Here is a 23,071-nt window from a genome sequence, read left to right as displayed (position 1 = left end):
CCACTTTAGGCCTGGCCAGACAGGGAATGCTGGGAAATCTTAGCAGGTCAGCTCAGGTAATTGCAGCCCTTAAGAGGTGGCAGTGTGCGGATCACAGAGCGGCCAGGACCAAGCAGAGGAAGTCGACGGCGTCTTGAAGAGTTGCTGCCAGCATCCGTCAACCTCACTCTCAGCTGGGCCTCTGGGCCGTGATGGAGAGACCACTTCCCCAGACACCCCCAGGTCTGACCCTGTACCCCCAGGAACGGTGCAGCAGGGACTTTGGCCCCAGCTTCCCGACAGCAGGTAAGTATTGCTTACTGAACAAAGCTTGAACCACACTAAGGGACACCAAGAATAGTGCCAAGTGTCAGGAAGCCCCGAGGAGCTGAACTTTGGGTTTTGCCAGCTAGCTGTTCCAGGGTTCCTGTGAAATCAGAGTTTAAAAATATTCGGAGAGCTGAGATTTCTGACTCTTGAGAGATGAGCAGCATGGAAGAGGGGCCAGGGTTCCCTGCTGCCGCTGCTGCCCTGGCCAGTGGCCCATCATTTACCGAGCCACCCCAGAACCATGCTACCCTGGCCAGTGGCCCATTTACCGAGCCACCCCAGAACCATGCTACCCTGGCCAGCGGCCCATTTACCGAGCCACACCCAGAACCATGCTGCCCTGGCCAGTGGCCCATTTACCGAGCCACACCCAGAACCATGCTGCCCTGGCCAGTGGCCCATTCACCTGCTCATACCCAGAATCAGGAGGACACGGCAGCATCTTTGAGAGTTCAGACACCTGCAGTGGACCTGGGTTCAGTCCTAAATTCTCCCTCACCATAGAGAAATGGGATTGAATGGCATGCGCAGTGCTAGAGGCTTCAACGAATTTCCCATCACATGATGGTTCTCCTCATGCCCTCAGCTGGGACTGCCTAGCCAAGGAGATGTCTCCAGACTGCAGTCCAAAGATTTTACATGTCCTGAGCTAAGTTTCTTTCACCCATGGCCCGGGTGAGCTTAGGCCAGTGAGTCCTCCTTTGCTGGAGCCTGTGGGCCCCCCTTCCTATGTCTCCATGGTTTGGGTGCCGGGAACAGCTCATTAGCAAGATGCCCTGTTTGTCCTCAGATGGTGGTATTAACACAGCAGTGTCTGAAGTGAGGCCCAGCCTTTTCTCTGGGCCATTCTTCTAGTCCAGGAAGCAGGTTATCTATATCACAGGAGTGTGTACCCACTCCTTGGTACCTTCAGAAGGAAAACAAACCAAACAAACACAAAAATAAAAGCTGCCCTTAACTGGTTCTCCCAGAAGAGAATGGCAGTTAATCTCTGCACCTTTTATTCTAAGGAATTAAGAACATTCGTCTGCTGCACATTTTTAGGCCGATCTGAGAGGAAGGGTGAGCAAATTAAAGTTAGTTGCCAGCTCCAGGCCTGGACAGTGAGAGCCTGTCTCGGCGAAGCAAGCCAATGATTTCCCCACTGCCGGTCTCCTGAGTGAAAGAGTCTAGCTGTTCTTGATGCAAGAGGACAAGGCAGAGCCTGAAAGAAATGGGTGAGTGTGAATGACTCTTTGTGGGTGCAGCAGCCACCACAGTCCTGCCTAGTTAGTAGTTAGTATCCACTGAGCTCTGGATTAGGCCACACGATTAAATTGAGTCCTCTAAAATTATCTCAAGGGCTATACTTACAACACTCTAGCACATGCCTGCCAAGCTATGTTTTGAATTGATCCAGTTCACATGCATCTTCTTGGAGGAGGAAGAGGAAGAGGAAGCAGAAGCAACTCAGACATGTGCGCGACACCTTACAGACCATAGTGTGTCAGTCTTATTAACAAAAAGTGAGCTCACTCAATCTCTCCAGAAACTCAGCTCTCAGAGGGGTGCCCTCTCATCCATGTCCTGATTCTAGTCCATTGTTTGGGCTCTTGGTCATGGGAGCCAGGCTGGAAAAGACCTAACTAACCAAGCAGCCCGTGCTGAGGGAGCTAGTAAGCCAGACTCCAGGTATCTGCTCCAGTCTGCAGGAACCGCCTTTCCCCACCTCACAAAGCAAAAGGGTTAAGAAGATTAAAACAGAGAATTCTGCCCACCAGGGGACTCCCGAGGAAGAGACAGAGGGAGCTAGGCCCAGGGACCCTGTGACAGAGGAAAGTGTGCCCTGTCTGTGATTTCACAGGATTTCTGCAGATGACTACAGTTTACAAGGCCGACAGAACACGCTTGCAGTGAGCTGGTTGCTCTGGGGAAGGGAAGGGAGGGATGAAGGCTGCAGGTTCTATGCCCATCAAACAGTTGTGCATCAGAAGTACGTAGCCTGGAAGGTCCCCAGTGGGCCCCAAAGCAGGAAAATAGCCTCAGGTCACCCTCAAATCCACCTTTGCTTTGTAAGTTGCAGCTGGCAAAAAGACACTGATCCAGGCCCCTCCCGGTCCACATCCTCACCTTGGGCTTGGGAGTTTTGACAGATACCATACTAGAAACCACCAAGTCCCCCCTCCCCCCCACAAGGCAGGGACTGAGGGGACTCTAGGGAAGCACCAGAATGACAGGCTAGAGTCTGGGGGATGTGTTGTGCTGAGAGAAAAGGGCCCAGAGAATCAGCTGGGTCACCACCAGTTGTGAGGCCTCAGCCAAGGAGAATTAGTTCTGTAATCTGTAAAATTTGCTGGCATCTGGGGGGAAAGGACACCACTAGTGTCCAGACTGCTTCCCCATGACCTCTGGGGTCATCTCAAGACTAATTTAGATGACTAGCTCAGAAAGATACCTAGACACAGAGCCCAGCTGGTCCAGAGTGACCAGGTACAAAAAGCAGGGTGTTCTAAGTCCCTCAGCCCCCAAACCCAGTGCCTTCCTGCTTTTCCGTGAGGACTACTTGAGTAAGTAGCCTGGAGCTTTTCTCCAAGACGACAAAATAACGGTGAGCAAAGCTTCCCAAGGTCATCCCTAGCCTGAGGCTGCAAACATCACAGCAGGGGTTTCTGGGAGCTCTAGGCGGGAGGACTGAGATTGTGGTGTGGATAGGCAGACAGGGACAGCTGTGAGGTTGATTGCCATTCATCTGGGTGCAGGACAGTCGGTTGCAGGCAATCATTCTTCCTTTATCTCAGTAGCTGGTTCTGTCCAAGATCAGGGATTTCTATTAGGAGTTGCTATCTGTTCTGTGACACACAAAAATCTGTGCTCTCCTCCGAGAAGCTGAGAAATGGGAGCCCTCCCCTGGCAGAGGATTTAGCCTGTGAAACAGCTCAAAGTCGACCAAACGGGGCAGTCTCGATTCTGTGCACGATTAATTTCAAGATTTGCCCATGGCCAATTTTGAGCTCATGTCATCTGTTAAGACTTAAGTGTTTTCAAGGATGAGCTATTTCTTAATTGAACAATTAAATCCTTTCCAGTGTGTAGCTGGCTGCTGAAACCCGGGCGAGGAGATTCAACCAGAGACCTGTGTCCGGAATACGCCAGGTCTGTAGCCATGCCCCGTGGGAAGGTGGTACCAGGGACATGTCCCCTTCTCACCTCAGCCCAAAGTGATACCCAGGAAAACATCATATTACAGCCAGAAGAAATTATGGACAAGGGTGAACCCATTCATTGCGAGGAGTGGGAGGCAGGGAGAGAATGTCCCACGTGTTCCAACAGCTAAGTGGTAGTCGCCATTCATCATTGGAGCAGAGGCAGACCTGGTTTCCAGAAGGCATATGGGGACTGCACGCATTAGAGGGCTCCTCCAAAGTTCTGTAGCAAGCATCTCTGCAGGCTGACAGGTTCAGTGGTGATCCTGAGATCTACCTGGCCACTGAGGGCACACTGGGAGTCATGGAGGTGCTACTCCTCCCCTTGTCCCCACCCCGCATCAGGTCCAGTGCTGTGTACTGTATTAGCTCTGCCCCACTGCCCACTCACACAGCCCAACAGAAATAGCCATCCCTTAGATCCGAACGACAGGCACCACGCCTCCTCCTGCTGGTGTCTGCCTGGTCACTGGTGCTGAGTACAGTGTAATCATGTCTGTCCCCTGCCACATTACCCTCCCCTCCTGGACCTTAGAGAACACCGGATACTATTGCCATCCTGAGAGAAAGGTTCTCTCAGGATGTTCTCCCCGGCAGCTTGAGACCTTTGTGATTCTCCACCTTTACCAGGAAGGCCCCATGGCTGTCTCCTTTACCTGGCTGAGGTCTTGGCCAACTCTTCTCTCCATGAAGATGCCCTACCCCCACACTCCCACCCTGCCAGACCTTCCTGGTTTTCTCTAGTTTTAACCTTATTGTTTATTTCTTGGGATTTCTATCAGTTTGATGCAGTATGCTACCTATGTGTTTATTATTGTGTCTCCCCCTAAGCCTGCAGGTGCCACCGGGGTAGAGCCCTGTCGGCATCCCCAGCAGACGGCACAGTACTGGTACATAGCAGGCACTCTGGAGGAAGCTGTGATCTGTGTTCCCACAGCGGATTCAGTCTACTTCTGCCAACACGTAGGTAAGGAGGGGTAGTTACCTGGTATCTGGTGGGTTTGCTGAAAGTGTTGTTTGATGTCAGGTTTTCGGAATTCCTCATGCCAGCCTGGTAGCGGGCCTTCTAAATCAAAGAAAGAAAGATGCATACATACTGGCAGGGCTTGGAGTAGTATCTGGACACAGAGGTGGTCTGTAGGGAACCTTCTGGGAAAGGGTTGGATATGGTTTGACTTCCTAGACTGTCGCTCCTGGGAACTGAGTTTCTGTAGGGTTGTCAGAGTCAATGACTGTTGCTGGCCCATTTGGTCTAGGAAGCCCTGGGCTTTGTGTCTTTCTTCTAGACCTTCTCAGAGGCTTTGCTCCAATAAACACTGAGAGCACAGAGATGGGAAGAGCGCAGGGAACTCTGTCCTCAGATCAGCCTCTGGCTGCTTTCTATAGAAAGCCATATACTTCCAATGCTCTGGAGCAGTGGTTCTCAACCTGTGGGTCAGGACCCCGGGGGTGGGGTCAAATAATCCTTTCACAGGGGCCACCTAAGAACGTCTGCATATCAGACATTTACATTACACTTCACAACAGTAGGAGAATTACAGTTATGAAGTAGCAATGAAATGATTTATGGCTGGGGGTCACCACAGCATGAGGACCTGTGTTAAAGGGTCGCAGTGTTAGGAGGGCTGGGGACCCCTGCTGCAGGGGTTCCCTTCTGCTGGGGTCCTGTCTCTCCAGGCAGCAGGCAGCTTGCTGAACTGAAAGCATCTCTAAGAGACTTGGGGACTTTATCCTGGGCGGTACTTTGCTGAGGTGCCTGGTAGATTCAGCAAGGCGGTGGCTCCTTGTAGCATCTACGCTGGCTGGCTGGCTTTGTGCCAGGGGTGGCTGTTGGAAGGAAGGAGTCAAACACACGGGCCCCACCCACACTCCCCCCTCCCCACGACCAGATGCTACCTACCCTGAATTTGGAGTTCAGCATGCCCATTTCCAGGTCGTTTTCACAGCTTTTGGCCTTAGATTTGCAGAGCTTTATGAGGCACATCTTGATTCTTATTATGAGATAATAGAAGGATTTAGGGCTCGGCACTAGGTTAAAGGGAGCGGGTAGAGTCCTTCCTTCATCGAAGTAAGAAAGCCAGAGCTTCGCTCGAGCGAATTTCCACTCCACGTCTGCATCTTCCTGTGGAACAAGGGAATCAGTCACACACTAGGGGCCACAGCTTAACGTCTGAGCGGGGTGAGAACAGGGTCAAGTCTACAGCATGTGAGCGGCTCGCTGAACAGCACTGGTGTGCTGTGGGTGTGTACCCCCATCTGTGATGGCACTGGATAGGAGCATCTCTAAGACCATGTGCCCCCATCTGTGATGGTGCAGGCCAGGTGTGCTGTGGGTGTGTACCCCCATCTGTGATGGTGCAGGCCAGGTGTGCTGTGGGTGTGTACCCCCATCTGTGATGGTGTAGGCCAGGAGCATCTCCAAGGCCATGTGCAGGCAGCACTTTTAACACTGTCTACCTGCCTCGGTGTTCATGGTGGAAAAGCCCCTCCTCCACTCCATCAGTGCCTTCACCAGTGTCTCCACACCCCAGCCATGATACGCCCCTCCCCCCAACCAGCGCCTTCACCAGTGTCACCCCTGGCAGCTCCTAAGAACTAACTGTCTTCACTGCCGTTTCAGCCTTCTGCCCACTGACTTCACAGTTCTGGCCACTACAACATCGAGATAGTCATCTCCTAAAGGAGATTCCCCCAGAAATGTACTATGAGCCTCAGGCAATGGGGCGTAGAATCATTCGTATCTGGTTTCAAAGTCTCTCACTAACAATGTGGCTTGAGCTTGTGACTCCATAGAGTGTGGTAGCACTTGCCTCCTCCATGTTGTCCGGAAGCAGGCATCAAGTAACACTTGTTTGCACAGGCAGTGGCTACACCCCAAGGCACTGTGAGCCCGGCAAGGATGCACCTATAGTCGGCTGGGACGGACCACCAGGCTCTAAGTCCATGAACCGCAGGCGCCCTTTGCTTTCTGCCGCTAAGGCCCCACATGTGACCTGTGTACGCTGGGACACAATGGATGGAGCTTGTAGACTACGAGCTTGGTGAGGAGGGCTCACCCTGGTGTAACAGGGAGACTGGAAACAAGAAGAAGGCTGGCATACTGGTAAGAACCCTGGTCATGGTCTTTAGCAGCTGTGAAACCATGGCACCCCGCTTAGCCATTCTGGCCCTCAGTTGCCTCATTTACAAATGGAGACAGCGTAATAGTTACCCACCTCACGGGTGGCTGGAAGAGCTAAAGAAGCCATGAGGAAACATGGCTGATACTAGCACTGGATGGTTCTCGACCAGTTTGAGGGGGTAAAGTAGAATAGGTCTGAGTCACAGTGGGAGAGGAGCTGAGAAGTGTGGATCCCTGGTGGTGGGAGTTCAATGGAGAGGGGATTTTCTCAGTTTTAGAAGAAGACAAGTTTCTGACCAGGCGACTCATTTAAATGCTGACACAAAAGGCCACATGGTGAGCAGGAGGGTGAGGAGACAGGCAGGGAGGCAGTGGACAACAGCTCCTGTGGGCCAGGACTTCTCCAGCGGGAGGAAGGGAAGAGGATGGCAGCGGCAGGGGCAGCAGAGCCCGTGGATTCCTACACAAGGTGCTAAGATCTAGTGAATGAGTCCATAAGTGTCCTTATAGAAGGCGTACAAAGATTCACTCGCCACCACCGAATGTGGTCATGAGTACCCTGCATTATCCAATAGTTCACGGCTCACTGAGAGGGGCAGGCATAGCAGCTCTGACCTGACCAGGAAGTTGTTCATGGCCCAGGAGAAGGGGCTGGGCCACCTCAGTGTTCTGCTCACCTCAGAGATCATCCTGGTGACACCATGAGCTATGAGCTTGCCTAGTTCTGCACCAAGTCAGTGGGCATCGCTCAGCTCAGCCAACCTTCTTATGCCATAGCTATGAGGACCAACGCTTGTTAGGACGTGGCAGACATCTCTGGGTGAGAAATAAAAAGACCCATGGATTTTCTTCCAACACCACGTGCCTCTTCTTACACTCAGGGAAACTGAGGCCCATAATGATGGGAGGACTAGAGGGCAATAGCTCACTTACATAGGTAACCAAACATGTAAAAATGCTTCTTGAAAAGATGCCACCGGTCCATCTCTAAGGTGAGTGCCGCATCTCTCAGGGAGTGGGGGGGGGGTTTGGGGGATGTGCAGCTGATGCTTTAGGACCAGCCCCTGATTCCTCCAGCCCCCTGCCTCTTTCCCTGGCCCAGTTTGTGCTCTGTTTGATCCTCTCTGATCCGATAGTCTGGAACAATCTTTCTGGGAGAGCAGGTTATGGACTGAACACTGTCTTCTCAAAACCAACCCATTGCAGCCTAACCCCACCACTGTGGGATGGGACTGTATTTGCAGACAGAACTGTTTTAAAAGGTGCTTGAGGTTAAATGAGGATCCAAGGGCAGGTTCCCCAATCAAGCAGGATCAGTAGAAAAGTCACGTAAGGACACAGCTGGAAGGTTGCTGTGTGTATGCCAAGAAGGGCAGCCTCACAGGGAACCATCTGCCCAGACTTTTAGATCTTTTAGCCCCTAGGAAATATGAGGCAATAAATGCCTGATGCTTAAGCCACACAGTCTTGATTTTACTTTTTTTTAAAATTTAAATGAAAACCATATTAAATAACTTCTTTGTTTTTCTATATGAGAACCATGGAAATAATCATTTTTTATCATTTAAGCACAGGGTTAACCAGCAAATGAGAAAGGCCCTGCTTGAGCCTCCTTCCAAATCCTTGCCACACAGGAAGACTGTGGCCCCATCCCTGGCAATCCTTTTCTACTATCTCCCCTGGATATATGCATTTGTATCATCGTATAAATAAGAGATTTGCCTGTTTATATCAGGAGAAATTTAACTTGCATTTTTTCATTTACTAATTTCTGAGTGATTTTCTTCTAACTTAGAAAGCATAAAAAGGTATAAATTGAAAGAGACCCTGTTCATCACCTCTCCCCCAATTCTACCTGGTAATAGTCAGGTATCCCAGAGGAGTGTTACCTTTTCCCCCCTCTTAAAAAACATGTGTGCGCACACGTGTATGTGTGTGTGTGTGTGTGTGTGTGCGTGCGTGCGTGTGTAAGGTGGGACTATGTGCACAGGTAAGTGCAAGTACCAACAGATGCTGGAAGATGGCATAAGATCCCTGGGTGCTGGGAACTGAATTCTGGGACCCTGCAGGAGCGGTACCCACTCTTAATCACTGAGCTGTCTCTCCAGCCCCACATATCTTTCCTATGGCTTCCTTGAGAAGTTTTTTTCTTTCCCAAACACACATGCAGTGACAAAGGGGGTGAACTCATACTCCCCTGTGTCCCCTCTTCCACAGGAGAAGAATGCACTATTTATATCATTCTGCAAGTTGCCTCTGCCTTCCTCTTAACAGCAAGGCTTGTGGGCTTCACTGCCTTAGTTTAGCTAAAACCGCCCATCTTTTTTGTTTGTCTGCTTCTAAGCCTTAGTCTTGCCATGTTTCTGTTTGGCTGCTGTGTGCTGGGATGACATGCAGGAGCACTGATCTTTAAGAAATGTGCTGCACGTATCTATTATTTTGTGTGCATAGGTGTCTGGTGTGCACATGCCATGGTGCATGTGTGGAGTCAGAGAACAACATGCGGAAGTCAGTTCTCCCTTTCTGCCATGCAATGCTGGGATTGAACTCAGGTCATCAGGCTTGGCAACAGCTCCTTTACCTGCTGAGCCGCCTTGCTGCCCATCCCCACTATGCTTTCCTTTCTTTTCCACTAAGTTAAACGATTTCCCTGTGTTCAGATTCGTCCCAATCAATTTAACTTGATTCCTATTATTGCTCATTTGTGTTGCTTTTACTTTTCTGATGTTCTAAATAAGACTAAACCATGGCTTATGTATGTTAGATCCTAATAAAGGATCTGTTCGTACCTTTTGTTTCTTTGCAGAGCTGGGGACTGGACTATGACTTTGCCAGGCACATGCTACCATTGAGCTGTATCCCAACTTCATTATTTAAAATGATCTCCTTTCTGCCTCCTCTGCACCTCACTGGGGATCACATCCAAGGCCTTGCACGTGCCGGGTGAATGCTCTACCACAGCCTTTATCTTTCTGGCAAAGTAGAGTTCATCTTTAAAGTCCCCAAGCTTCCCGTCAGTTTCTCCCCCTTTGTTGTGCATCTTCCGTGCCCGGCTGTGTTGACCCCAGAGCATGGTGATTTAATGATTGCCTTACCTGTCCTTTTAAGACTAACGAATTATTTATTACTGTGTGTGTGTGTGTGTGTGTGCGCGCGTGGAGGTCAAGGGACTAAAGAATTATTTATTGCTGTGTGTATGTGGTGTGTGTGTGTGTGTGTGTGTGGTGTGGGAATGCATGTGCTGCAGTGCACATGTGGAGGTCAAGACGACGTTGCGCAGTTGGTTTTCCTTCCCGCTTTTATGTTGGTTCTGGGGGTTGAACTCAGGTCGTCAGGACTCTATAGCGAGTACCTTTACCTGTCGAGCCGTCTCACCAGCTTTTACCTGTTTTGTTTGTTTTTGCATGTGTATATATGTAGGGGATGTGCATGCATGGATATATGAGTGTGCACACTTACGTTTGCATCTAGAGGCCATAATTTATGTTGGGGATCCATCTCCACCACTCTCCACCATACTTGGGGGATAAGGTCTCTCACTGAGGCTGGAGTTCACTGACTGGCTAGGCTGGCTGGCCTGAGAGCTCCCAAGATTCTGTTGTTTCTGCTTCCCAGAGCTTGGATTACCTGCATACGCCACAATGCCTAGCTTTTTACACAGGTCCTGGGGATCCAGACTCAGGGCCTCAGACTTGCTAGGCAAGCACTTTACCCACAGAGCCATCTCCCCAGCCCCCATTCTGTTTTTCCTTATTGGCCTATGTGCTCCTTGGTGGTGGGGACTTAACAGTAGCATCACTGTCTTACCAGTGCTCAACACAGACTCGGCACACAGTAGGCTCTTCATAAGAAGCACAGTCAGGGAGAAGGGAAACAGGCACACAGCCACTTTTATGTGCCGTGGGCATCCTCTCTGAGTGGTGCATACTCCTGGCTCCTTCTGCTCTCACTGGGCCCTCCCACGTGGTGGTGGCAGCAGGGCCACCAGGCCATACAGGGAACTTCCAGCATGGTCCAGAAAGAAGGCCTGTTACTGTCTTAGCTGCACAAGTGAGACAACAGGCATGTCTGCTGTCTCTGCCCAAGTGCTGCGATTGGCTGAGGGAGGGAGAGCGCTGAGCTGGCTTACCTCGATTTCCTGATAGGAGTTATTGATCATGGCTATCAGCATGTTGAGTAGCACGACCACCATGGTGACATTATAAACGCCGTAGAGCACGTAGCCAATGTTCTCGATGAATTTGTGGTCGTATTTCAGCACCACCGAGATCACCTCAGACAAGCCAAATATGGACCAAAACAAGGTCTTAAAGCTTTCTTCCACTCTACGAGGAAACAGACAGTTCTTTCATGAGTCCTGGACTGGTTTACAGTTTTAAAATAAAAGCTGCCCTTCCAATATCCTGGCTTTAATGGTCCCCTGGAGTTGCACTGTGGTGGGCTGCTGATGCCCACATTCTGAAATACTGAAATACTCAGGTTTCTAAGAAGACACAGAAAGACTCTTACACTGCAATTTCTTCCTTCTAAAATTCAGGTCCGCTGGGGCTCCTGGCTGAGACACAGTTTTTATCTGGCTGTAATTAATCAGACATCTAAAATTAAACATGGGGCAAACGTTTGCCCTTGCGCCTCAAGAAAGCTCACTGTTCCTTCAGTGGACAGCTCTTGTCCGGCTACACAGCCTGGCCATGAACATGACCAATAGGCTGAGTTGGCATTGCTGCACCACGCTTTGGGCCTCATGATACTTGGTGGCAGGCTCATGTTTATCTCCATTTATTACCTGAGGCCAGTCAATAAATAAAGACCTATAAACCAGGGTGGGCTGGTATGGTAGTCTGAACACAGCTGACTCCCTTTCATAGGGAGTGCACTATTAGGTGTGGCTTTGTTGGAGTATGGCGTGTGCCACTGTGGGGTGGGCTTTAAGGTTTCCTGTGCTCAGGATACCACCCAGTGTTTCAGCTGACTTCCTGTTGCCTGTAAGATGTAGGACTCAGCTACCTCTCCAGCACCATGTCTGCCTGCATGTCGCCATGCTCCCCACCATGATGATAATGGACTGAACCCCTGAAACTGTAAGCAACTCATCCCAGTTAAATGTTTTCAGTGTAAGGGTTGTCATGGTCCTGGTGTTTCTTCACTGCAATAAAATCCCTAACTGAGACGGTTAGAAGAGAGGCTGAGGGCAATGTCCACATTGTTCTGATTCTGCAGGTGTCACAGCTGCTGAGAGCCATGCTTGCTCCGAGGGTCCAGGGAAGACTTGGCCTTCAGTAGATTACGCTTTGACCCTTTGACGTTTTAAATACAGTGGTTTCAATCCCTAAGCACATTCCACAGTCCTAGCCTTCTGGCTATGACTCCACATATTATTACATAGACTCCAAAAAAAAAAAGCTAGATTGTGATTGGATGGTTTAGAATATACTTGTATATTAGGGACATAAAGTTCAACTCTTCAGTTTGCATCTGGTTTCACTGCCTTTATAAGATAGGACTCTTCTTTTTTTCCTCTTTTAACATTTTAGATTTTCAACACTCACCCACAAATGACCAGGATTAACTCAGCTCACCCCGCCCTCCACCAGTGTTTCTTAGGCATTGAAATTTATTTGAGAAAATGTACAAAAATGCTAGTTTCCCAAATTAGGCTAAAAAAATCCACTCTTGCCTTGCATGAATTTACAGCTCCCTTGTGTGTGAGACTATGGGGGTGTCTATGTGTGTGGGGTGGGGTTTAGGGTGCACAGCCTGCAGTGTGGCTAATTTCCTGTGCATCCCAGAGCCGGAGAAGCTGCTATCCGATGTGAGTTTGTCTTGCTGTTGCTTGTCTTTTATTTCCTTCCAAGCTGTGAGTTTGCAGTGTTTAATCAGGAATTCAGTAGCAGTTTCTTGTTTCGCTTGGAGACGGGGTCTCACTATGTAGTCTTGGCTGGCCTGGAACTCACTGTGTAGATCAGGTTGACCTTGAACTGAACCAGATCTGCTTGCCTGTGCTTCTGCCTCCAGAGGGCTGGGGTTAAAGGCATGCAGCACTATGACTGGCTCAGTAGCAGGTTCTGAAGTGAAGACTGTATACAGAGCCATCTCGGAGAGCTCTGGGTCCCAACGCTCCTGTCATTAGGGAACATGGTTTCCTTACACAAGATGTCAAGTCCATTCTGTGTGAAGACATGGCGTCACTGTGTGTGAGGATTCACTGAGTACCGTTATGAAGGAATTACTCCCTTCTCTCTCTATGGAAAGGAACAAGGGCCTAGAGAGTCCCACACAATGGATGAGACCCAGATCCTAAACCGGAAGGCACCAGCAGTGCTCCATCCCGTGCACAGCTGATCCCTCTCACGGGGCCCGATGAAGAGTGCCAACACACTGGGCAATCGGTTCTGACGCAGGACTGTGCACTCGTCCTGAGCAACAGAAACGTGGTAACGCTTGTGACAGTGAGAGGTTTCACCCAGCCTCACTTTCTGTTCTTTACCCTGGATTGGCCAACAGGTCCCTGGCTGACACCAGTGAGCCACATGGAACACACGCAGGACAAGCCATCTACATTCTAGTTAGGGAAGACGGCTCAGATCCAGCATGTATGGTTTATCACTATGAAGTCCACCTCTGAGCCCTCATCTAGTCCCAGTTCCTTCATCTGGGCGTTCTGTCTGTAACCAGAGGAAGCAGAGTGGCCCATCTAGAAGACTATGTTCTTGTGAGTGTGTTCACAGTGAGGTCTGTTGGTGAGCATGTTCACAGTGTGGTCTGTTGGGGAGCGTGTTCACAGTGTGGTCTGTTGGGGAGCGTGTTCACAGTGTGGTCTTTTGGTGAGTGTGTTCACAGAGTGGTCTGTTGGGGAACGTGTTCACAGTGAGGTCTGTTGGTGAGCATGTTCACAGTGTGGTCTGTTGGTGAATGTGCTCACAGTGTGGTCTCTTGGTGAATGTGTTCACGGTGAGGTCTGTTGGTGAGCATGTTCACAGTGTGGTCTGTTGGGGAGCGTGTTCACAGTGTGGTCTGTTGGGGAGCGTGTTCACAGTGTGGTCTGTTGGGGAGCGTGTTCACAGTGTGGTCTGTTGGTGAACGTGTTCACAGTGTGGTCTGTTGGTGAGTGTGTTCACAGAGTGGTCTGTTGGGGAGCGTGTTCACAGTGTGGTCTGTTGGGGAGCGTGTGCACAGTGTGGTCTGTTGGTGAGCATGTTCACAGTGAGGTCTGTTGGTGAGTGTGTTCACAGAGTGGTCTGTTGGGGAGCGTGTTCACAGTGAGGTCTGTTGGGGAGCGTGTGCACAGTGTGGTCTGTTGGGGAGCGTGTGCACAGTGTGGTCTGTTGGTGAGTGTGTTCACAGTGGTCTGTTGGTGTGTTCACAGTGAGGTCTCTAAAGTGACAGCTCAGTGCTCACCCTGACTCCAACCCAGTGTGTTTGACATACATCCTCTCTACAGTATGTGTTTGAAATCTCTACAGTGAGAAGGTTGACCTCTGAACTTCCACTTAGCTTCATCTCTAGAGGGTAATTACAAGAGGCCCAGACCGCAGGGAGTGGCAGAATGAAAGTCTCCTCTCCAGAGGAGTAGCCCTTACTCCTTACTGGCTGAGAAGAGTCTTAGTCTAACAGAAAAAAGTCTGTGGTTCCATCTTCTCTTTGTGTGAGGCAGGATGAGCTGAAGCAACAGAAAAGGTGGGCACTGATCATCCGGGACGTTAGAGCCCCGGTCAGCTCCTGGGCTTTGTATCTGGACCTAGTCTGCTCCATAGGGGCATTCAGTGTTCTCACTGTGAACAGACCAGTGTTTGCCATTATTACTGAAGGGGCAGGCCTCACTGGCTGATTTATTGCGGATTGTCTAGACTAAGCTGTGAGAGGCATCATATTTTATCTAGACTCACACAGTCTGAATAGACAAGTTCTGAGTGGAATGGAAAAGTTAAAATTTGAAAAAATTCCTATGACTGAAACTAGCACATGATGTTGTTGAGAATTTACTAGATGATCTTTGCTTGGGGAGAGTTTCAGAAACTATGAATACAAACATCGAGAGATCCAATTACAAAGACATTAGCTCCCGAATGTCAAAACACCCAGTGAGTCAGAGATGAGAGGGAGAAGGGCTTGAGTCTGCAATGTCAGTCAATGCAACCAGAACCTTCCCTGTTCATCTGACCAAAGGCCCGAAGAGAAGCCCCTTAAGGTAGGACTCATGGTTTGAGATGATATCATGGAGGAACACTGGGTGGCAGGAGAATGAGGTGGTTTGCTCCAGTCTCAGTGGTCAGGAAGCAGGTAGGGGCTCAGATAAAGCCCGGGACAGACTATAACAGATAAAGCCTGCCTCTAGCAACCCAGCTCCTCCAACCAGTCTCCATCTCCAAAAGGTCCCATAACCGACCTACACAGACACATGGGCCTGTGGGTGGGGATATCTAAATTCAAACCATACAGCCAACAATAAATGATGTCCTGGGGACAGTCTCTTAGAGTCTAGGCTGGCTTTGAATTCAGTGTGTTGCCGAAGCTGGCGGCCTTGAACCTGATCCTACTGGCCCCACCTCCCAGCTCTGCACACACATAAGCACTTCTAGGAATCAGTATGGAAACAACAGACATGCTAAGAAAGAAAGGGATGTGTGTGCTGGGGAGATGTACATTCAGTGGGAGATGCCAGGTTAGTATCTTCTAGTCCAGGGTGTGGCAGGAATAAAATAAATGAAAGGAACTCAGTCTCACTGCCCTCCACGGGGAAAGATTTTTGTTACCAACACCTTGGAAGCCTACATAATATGTTCTTAGAAAGAAAGTGTCTTAGAACCAAACCAGTAAAACAGCACTGATCCCAAGGGCCTGGCCCTTGGGCCCTTGAGCTAGGCCCTAAGGTCCTGTGGAAGGACAGCATCTAAATCACCACCCACCATTTGTCTGCTTATCTGATTAATAGAGGTAAGGTCTCCTAGCCTGGCCTTGAACTCACGGCTATCCTTCTTCCTCAGCCCCCTGAGCACTGGCATTGAAGGTTTGGGCCCTTGTGCTTGGGTCATTGCCTAGAGTTTGCAGGACCCACAAGACCCAGGAGAGGAGGCCAAAAGTCTACTCTCATCACCGTCAACATCCGGAGCTGCCTTTCAGAAAGAAACCCCTGGGACTGACTTAATTGATCTTTACCACAAAGCCTCTTACAAAAGCCCCCATTGGCCACATCTGGGGTTCCTTGTTGTCAAGGATGGCAGCTGCTGGCTCCCCAGCCTCCTCTCCCCCAGTGGTTGTGAAGTTTGCCAGAGTTCCTCAACCGTGTCACAGAAATCTTCACAGTGCTAGGCGGGGGGGGGGGGGGGGGGGGGGAGGGGGGGGATGCATGTCTGGGTCCGAACCTCCCCGATACTCATTCTCGATGTGTGCATGTTTAAATATGTTACAAAGCCTGTTAGGGGCTCAGTTTACTCAACTATGAAATGGACAGAACGGCGCTGTATTGCTGCTCAGTTGCTAGGAAGATTAAAAGAACAACTCCCATAACATGCATAGTAAGAGCACCCTGAATGGCTGCTATTCTTTTATTCATTTTCTGGTTTGTTGAATCTGAAAGAAATCTAGACTGTGCTAGTGAGAACGCTGTCAAGCTGTAAGCCAGATGCTGCTGCATGCTTCTATGAGGGCTGGCAGCACACACAGCCCCATCAGCTCAGAAGCCTTGGCCCATTGAATGATGCAACTCTGAGGGATTACTGATTTTCCTGAACAGGCCCTGTTTCCCTTCCTATGGGCCAGATCACTACAGAAGCTTGACTTCATGCAAATTATCCCTCTGGCTCCTCCAGCCCAAGCTGCCTTGGCTGGCAGTGGAAGGGATGGAATTTCGTCAATAGGCCACCATAACATGAGAAGCACTCTTAGCAAGTGGAAGCAGCGAGAGCCTGTGAGAGGCACTGAATAGACCATGATTCACCCTTGTCTCCCTGGGCGGGAGTGTGCGTGGGAAGGTTGGGGCTGATCTGTCACGCAGAAAGCGGGGACAAGGTAATCAGTTCTCCACCAGGTCTGTCTCGCCTGGATAATGAGGCTTTAATAACAGGCTTCCTGAAGAGGCAGCGTGCACGCGCCTCAGAGAACAAACTGATCAACAAGGCGACACTTTAGGGCGATTGTTATGAAAATTGCTGCTTCTTCAGAAGCCCTCCCCGCAACAGCTCAGTTCTGTTCAGTTACCTACCCAAATGTGCAGCTCGCAGGCTAACATTAAGCAAGAGGATCAGATCAGAGGGCTGTTCTTCACATAAAGACAATAGCTGTGCCCTATTAAGTTCTGCCGGAGAGTAACACCCTCTTGCCATCCCTGCAGGTGATGGAGGAAGACGCCTGGCAGGGATAAAACGCTTGTAGGGGGCCGTTCCTCTAACACCCGGATCTCAGGGACCCAAAACGATCCCAAGGCTTGAGGAGGGTGAGGGTGATAGTCAAATGTCCAAGGAAAACTGTTCCTGCTGAGCGCTCTGCCCCAGAGCTCCCGCCTCTGCCTCTGAATCACCTCGTGGTTCTATCTTGGGCCTTAATAAGGAGTTGGGATTAGAAAACCCAGAGGAAAGCAGTCTATCTTGGGGTGGGTGACATCTATCTGGCTGAGCAGAAGGAGCTCCAGGAACTGAAGGTGTGTTTACGAGAGAACGGATGAATCTGTGCTAATGTGTTTTGACTTCCTGTTTACTGGCCTTGCTGTTGCTGTCAGAGGACGGCAGGTTCTGAGCCCAGGTGAGCCTAGTAACGCAGGCTCTCTGGATCTCTTTCTTCCTAGCCATAAGATGGGGAAATAAGTCTATAGTTCATAAAGTTGCTGTGAATCAACACAATGTTTGTGAGGTGCACAAAACAGTTCAGTGTGCATCAGTTGTTCACGAGCATTTTAGTCTTCCCTTTGGCCTTCGGGAGTCCAGCGCCTCCTTTTATTTAAATTGGCGTCGGTCTTTCAACCACGCAGTTAAATAAAAGGCTGTGATGAACTGCTTGAGGCATTGCTCATTCCTGTCCACGAGCCTCAGGCTCAGGCCGAGTGGGCTGTGGTCTCCAGGTATGGTGGACACATGTGGTAGCCTGCAGGGTTCCCGTCATCTGCCCAGTGCCCCCCGGGATTGCAGGATGCACCCACTGGGAGGCAGTGTGTCTGTACCTCCTGCTCCTGGGCCGAGGTGGGACACAGGAATTTTCCCATTAAGGAGTGTGGAAATTTCTCAAGCTATCGTGGAAAACAAGAGCTTCTAATTTTGCCCAGTGCTTCTAAAGTTATTCCATTAAAAGTAATTCCTGGGGAGATAGAGCAATGTTAGCAAAGGACCTGTTTTTGATTAGATGAGTGTGCTGTGATGGTCTTTCCACGGAGCCTATAGAAAAGGTTGGCTACGGTCATTTTATTTTTTTAATTAATTAATTAATTAATTATTTTTTGTGGACAGGGCCCACCCTTCATCTCTGATCAGGGTTAAGTGGAGGGAGCCAAGCTACCTACTGGGGCCACAGGGAGCCATTATGTATTGTGTGAGAGAGCCCTTTGCGTCTGTCCTGAGTCACTCATGGTTCTAGCCCCTCCTATCTGAGCGTTTGTCTGGTCATACACTGCATAATGACGAATCTGTTGGTGGTGACATACAGCCTAGGCAAGTAGGAGGCTCTGCTATCTGTTTGTGTCAGTACATTCTGTGATGTTCCTACAATGACTAAATAGTCCAGTGTCCCGGATGCATTTTCATTAATCCATGTGTCATCCTATAAGGAGGACACATTATCTCCTCTGCAGTCTCTTCCAGTAGAATTTCATGTGTGAGCAGAGCCCTTTAGTCTCTGTTTTCCTAACTCTGTTATCTCTGAGTGCCAGGATGTCAACATTCCCATTTACTCTTCAAGCAGAACATCTTTGCTTTATGGAATTCATGAATTTCAGCAAAGTTGACTATAAAACAAATTGGCAAAAAGCAGGCCTAAGTTTGTTTGACTTCCATGATGTAACCAACTATCCAACCCCAAGGACAGCAAACTCCTATGATTCCAGCCTGAGTTTTGTGAAGGAGGTGTGCTCTCAGGCCGATTCCTCTGCCTTCCACATCCACGGTTTGGCTACTCTGAGACTCAAGGAGCACACGACTGGTCTCAAATTCCCTGTCCTCCCTTCTGGACACCCCAGTTTTTAACAGGGGTGGTTTACAGATCACCAGCTGCCCGCAGGCACGCCGTCTGTCATGTGCAACAGGTCCCAGCTGTGCGCACACATGCTTGTTCCTCCCTCTTAGGAGGCCCTGCCACAGAAGCGCTTCTGTAAAGCCCCCGAGACCTAGAGAACCCTTGGTTCTGGAGTGGAAGGCAGAGAGCTTGGGAATGCTCCTGGGATCTGACTCCTGCCTCGCTCCTGCTGGATCTGGACCGTCTGCTCCCTGTGCTGAGGAGAACCTGCCTGCGTGGTCTGAGCTACCAGGCAGATGCTCAGTCGAGCAGACTCTCCACTTAGAAAGGAAGAGCACAGATGGTACCTGTTGTGTTGGTGTGCTGATAATGCTGGATGAGATCCACCTGTGAGTGGCTGTATGTGTGCATGTCTGTGCAGACACAGGTGTGTGCATGGGCATGGGTGTGGAGGCCAGAGGATCCCCTGGGTGCTATTTCTCAGGAGCTGCTGACCTTGGTTTTGGAAGCAGGGTCTCTCACCAACCTGGGCTCATGGATTGGGGTAGCATGGCTGTCGGGGAGCCGCAGGGATCCTCCTGTCTGTGCTTCCCTACCTCTGGGTTTGTAAGTTCATCATCTCACTCAGCTCTTTTATGCAGGTTCTGGGCACAGAACGCACGTCCTCTTAAGCCACCCCCAGCTTAGAGTCTCACTAAAAACAAAAACAAAAACCCTGTGACCTAATCATGTATGAAAATCCCAGTGGCTCTTTAAAAAAATTATTGATACTTTATACATGTGTGATCTCATTCAGATCCCAGCTCCCCCTTATCTCCCTCCCCTCAGTCAAGTTCTCTTCCTCCCAGCAAGGGGAACTTTCACAGGTTTTCATTTGTTTTGTCCTGTGGCCCGCCGAGCCGCACAGGGCCGGCCACACAGGCAGAGGTGCAGAGCCTTCCCCTGCAGCAGTGAGACTCACCACTGACTGCTGAGCCGCACAGGGCTGGCCACACAGGCAGAGGTGCAGAGCTATCCCCTGCAGCAGTGAGACTCACCACTGACCACCCCTGAAGATCATGACTGCCCCCATCCCTGTGTCCATGAACAGTCTGTTCTCCAGGAAGGGGCAGACTTAGTTCATACAGTGTTCCGGGCCTGCTCTGCCCGGATTAGATACCAAGAGGCAGGCTCCTGGAAACCTGAAATTTAGCCACTGCCCCTGGGTGATCCTGATGTCATCTGAGGACTGCTGGTCTCAGTTAAGATGCTGGGTCCTTGTTCATACCTGAAGATGAACCCATTCAACCCTCCCACATTCTTCCAGTCCCTCACCTGACGTCTGCTGGGTGGAGGTTATGGGAACCAGGGGGAAGGGTGAGTGGTCCTTGATTCAGAACTGGAGTACCCTGGGAATCTGAACAGGGTTTGGTTGAGGGCTGGGGGCTGCAGTCCACAGGAAACCCTACTTTACCTTTTCTTCCCAGTACTCTCAGAATATATGTCATACCCTCGCCTTAGGACAGCACAGGGCTTAGTGAGATTCCATTCTCACTGGCTCTGTGAGCTGCCTTGACCTTTACCCCAGGGTGAGCTCCCATGAGAAGGCTCTGGGCAGGATCTTAACAGCTGCCTTCTGAAGCGACCCCCTGAGCAGCTGTTGGGAGCCCAGCCTCCCCTGAACACAGAGGGCATGGAATTGGGGGCCAGTTCCAAAAGCGAGGGTGAGATGACTCTTGCAGTGTGTTCGAACCCAAATGCCCTTCCACAGGACTGTGGCTTTTGGAAGACCATGAGCACAGAGGAGAGGAGCCCTGTCTTAGCCTGCAACTTCAGAATCTACAGAAAGAACTTCCTGTGGGGTGTGTGTGTGTGTGTGCGTGTGTGTGCGTGTGTGTGTGCTGGGGGCGGGGCAGAGGGAAGATCCAGCTTTGCACTCCAGTGGTGTCTAACTTCAGCACCAGCACACCAACACTAAGGCAACCTTGAGTCCCCAAACACAGCTTCCTTTATTCCCTCCTGACATTTTTAATGCCAGCGCTGATCTCTTGGGGGCGACGTGCTTCAGCAGGCAGTCAAAAGGTAAGCGGTGACATTTACAAAACTCCATTCTTTCCTCGTTTTGCTTCATCACTCTATCGACTTTCCCATTCAATCGAACCCACTCGCAGCTACACATGTCCTTCCAGGAACTGCTGAGGAGAAGGCGTTCCTGTCTTGTTCTCATTGTGTCTGCTGTGCTGTTTGCTCCTCCTCCCCACCCTGAGAGGTCTGGGGTCATTGTTGGTTTGGTCTCCAGTATCTCTGGTGCCTGGCACATGGAGTGTATTTATTATCTCCCCACCCCATCCTACCATTCATCCTGATTCCATGACCCATGGACACGAACTCAGGCACCCTGCCCTAATGCCCTGTATTGATTAGCTTCGTTGCCTTAGCTGAGAACTGTGGTTGGACTCGCCCACTCTGAGTCCGGCCTCTCTCATGTTCCTGTGGACGTGGTCTGGGAGGGGAGAGGGGCCGCCAGAACAGCCAAACAGACAAAGTCAACACAGATACCCAAACTGTGGATTGCCTGGCCAGTGGCTTACTAGGTGGCCTTCAATCTGGCTTTATTTCTCCCGTTCATTCCCCATTCCTGTTTGCAAGACATTTGATGGGTAAATACTCTGAGCATGGCCCTGAGCTAGGCTGACATCTTCCCACATCTGTCGACAATGTGGCATTTGCTGGTTAGATGCCTTTATGTCCTGCCCTGCCATCCTCCAGTCCCGCCAATCCTCTGTACTCCCTCCCAGCACGTTCAGAGCAAATTTGTTTTTGGGTGGTTCAGGCTTATTCCATTTCTTCAGTGGGTGTTGAAGAAATATAAACCAGTCTGACTGACTACATCCTGTGCTGGAGGCCAGTCTGCCAGCTAGACCACTGCCCAGAAAGGGCCCTATAGTGCCGGCTCAGTCCCCACATCCGTCTCTGTCACTGCCAGTCACTGCAGGCTCTATGCACTGGATTTCCTGATTCTATCTGGACCCTAACAACAGTCCTGTGAGGCTGACCTTTACGCCTCTTCTGTCAGAGCTGCAGCAATCCAGGGCCCAGGGATGTAAGAGCCTGCCCAAGGCTACAGTGAGTCCCAGCTAAGAGCAGATGGAAATCTAGTCTTTCTGACCGTTGGGTGCTGCATGCATGCAGGCCTCTGTTGATCCTCAGCACTGGGCCTGGCAGGGACTTCTCTGTGGACACTTCACCCCCGGGACTCAGCAGCATGCAGGGTTACCCAGCTGAGCAGGCAGTGCCACCCACAGTCCTGAGGTAAGCAGCATGGAGCTCAAACCACTTTTTCTAAGATACAGGTATCTCTCCTTGATGCGTGATTTCTCCAGGAGCAGGGCTAGCGGAGCCTTGTTACAAGGTGGGGATTGCTCAGAGGACAGTCATTTCCAGAGGCTGGAGAACTGAAATGTCAGGCTACCCAGGCCTTCCTGGGGACATGGGTCAGGAGGTTCTTAGCACTCTTGGAACCAGCTGCAACAAGATTCTGGCCAGAGCTTGACGATGGCAAGTTCTAGAAGTTATGGGTCTGGAGAAAGACTGATTGGAGGCAGTGCGCCCAGACACCCTGCGTGAAACACCTCAGCTGTCTGAGGAGGGCTAAGGCACTTCTGAGTAAGGTGGGCAAGTCTCGTTTTTACAGATGTGGACGAGAACTCCTGGAAAGAAGTTGTGTCTGCAAAGACTTCTCAGATGAATAGAATTTGAGTTCTGTGGCAAGACTGGGATGCTGCAGGTCCAAAAGCTGGTTACCTTATCTTGGGCTAGTTCTAGCCCCACCTAGAACAAGGTGTCAGGACAAACATCTTGAGACAATAGAGAAAAACCCTCTTAATATTGATTACCTTAGCAGTCCACCAGCCTCTGCCAAGCCAGAAGCTTAGCATCCTGAGCCTGTAGGAAACCTTGCCCATCTCACTGTACCTGCCTCTCTGATGGACCCAATCGTTATATAAACTATACAACTTCATGAAACTGCTTCCATGTAGAAACATGGACTTGGTGGTAACCTAAATCTGTGTTCCTTGGCCATGCTTACTCAAAATGGTTCTGGAATAAACCATCTCTTGTTTCCTTTACAACGAGAGCTGTGGTTTTTGTATCAACACAGATGTGGACACAGAAGCTCAGATACATCCGATGACTTTACATTACATTAGCCAGTAACGTCCGTCACAATATGAGTTTGGCTCAGGGCTACTGAGTGCTATTGGTGGCCTCCAGGAGATCCCACTGTTCCTCACGGAGGGGAAGAGTTTTGGATCTTTTACAC

The 23,071-nt window shown here is 50.2% G+C and overlaps 1 protein-coding gene across 2 annotated transcripts in view; it reads right to left on the bottom strand.

The window, feature by feature from the left end:
- Trpc7 (transient receptor potential cation channel subfamily C member 7) overlaps window positions 1-23,071 on the bottom strand; it is a 118,744-nt gene that overhangs the window by 3,208 nt on the left and 92,465 nt on the right. For both annotated transcript variants that reach the window (XM_075970930.1, XM_075970931.1), the window contains 3 exons: window positions 10,742-10,937; window positions 5,392-5,613; window positions 4,477-4,557 (listed from right to left, as the gene is read on the bottom strand). In XM_075970930.1, the coding sequence (XP_075827045.1) occupies window positions 4,477-4,557; window positions 5,392-5,613; window positions 10,742-10,937 (499 nt within the window). The remainder of the gene's footprint in view (window positions 1-4,476; window positions 4,558-5,391; window positions 5,614-10,741; window positions 10,938-23,071) is intronic.

Source organism: Microtus pennsylvanicus, chromosome 4 (genome assembly GCF_037038515.1).
Source record: "Microtus pennsylvanicus isolate mMicPen1 chromosome 4, mMicPen1.hap1, whole genome shotgun sequence".
In the NCBI taxonomy this organism is placed as follows: Eukaryota; Metazoa; Chordata; class Mammalia; order Rodentia; family Cricetidae; genus Microtus; species Microtus pennsylvanicus.
Note: the sequence above shows the minus strand (reverse complement) of the source record. Positions and strands in the feature narration are given on the sequence as shown.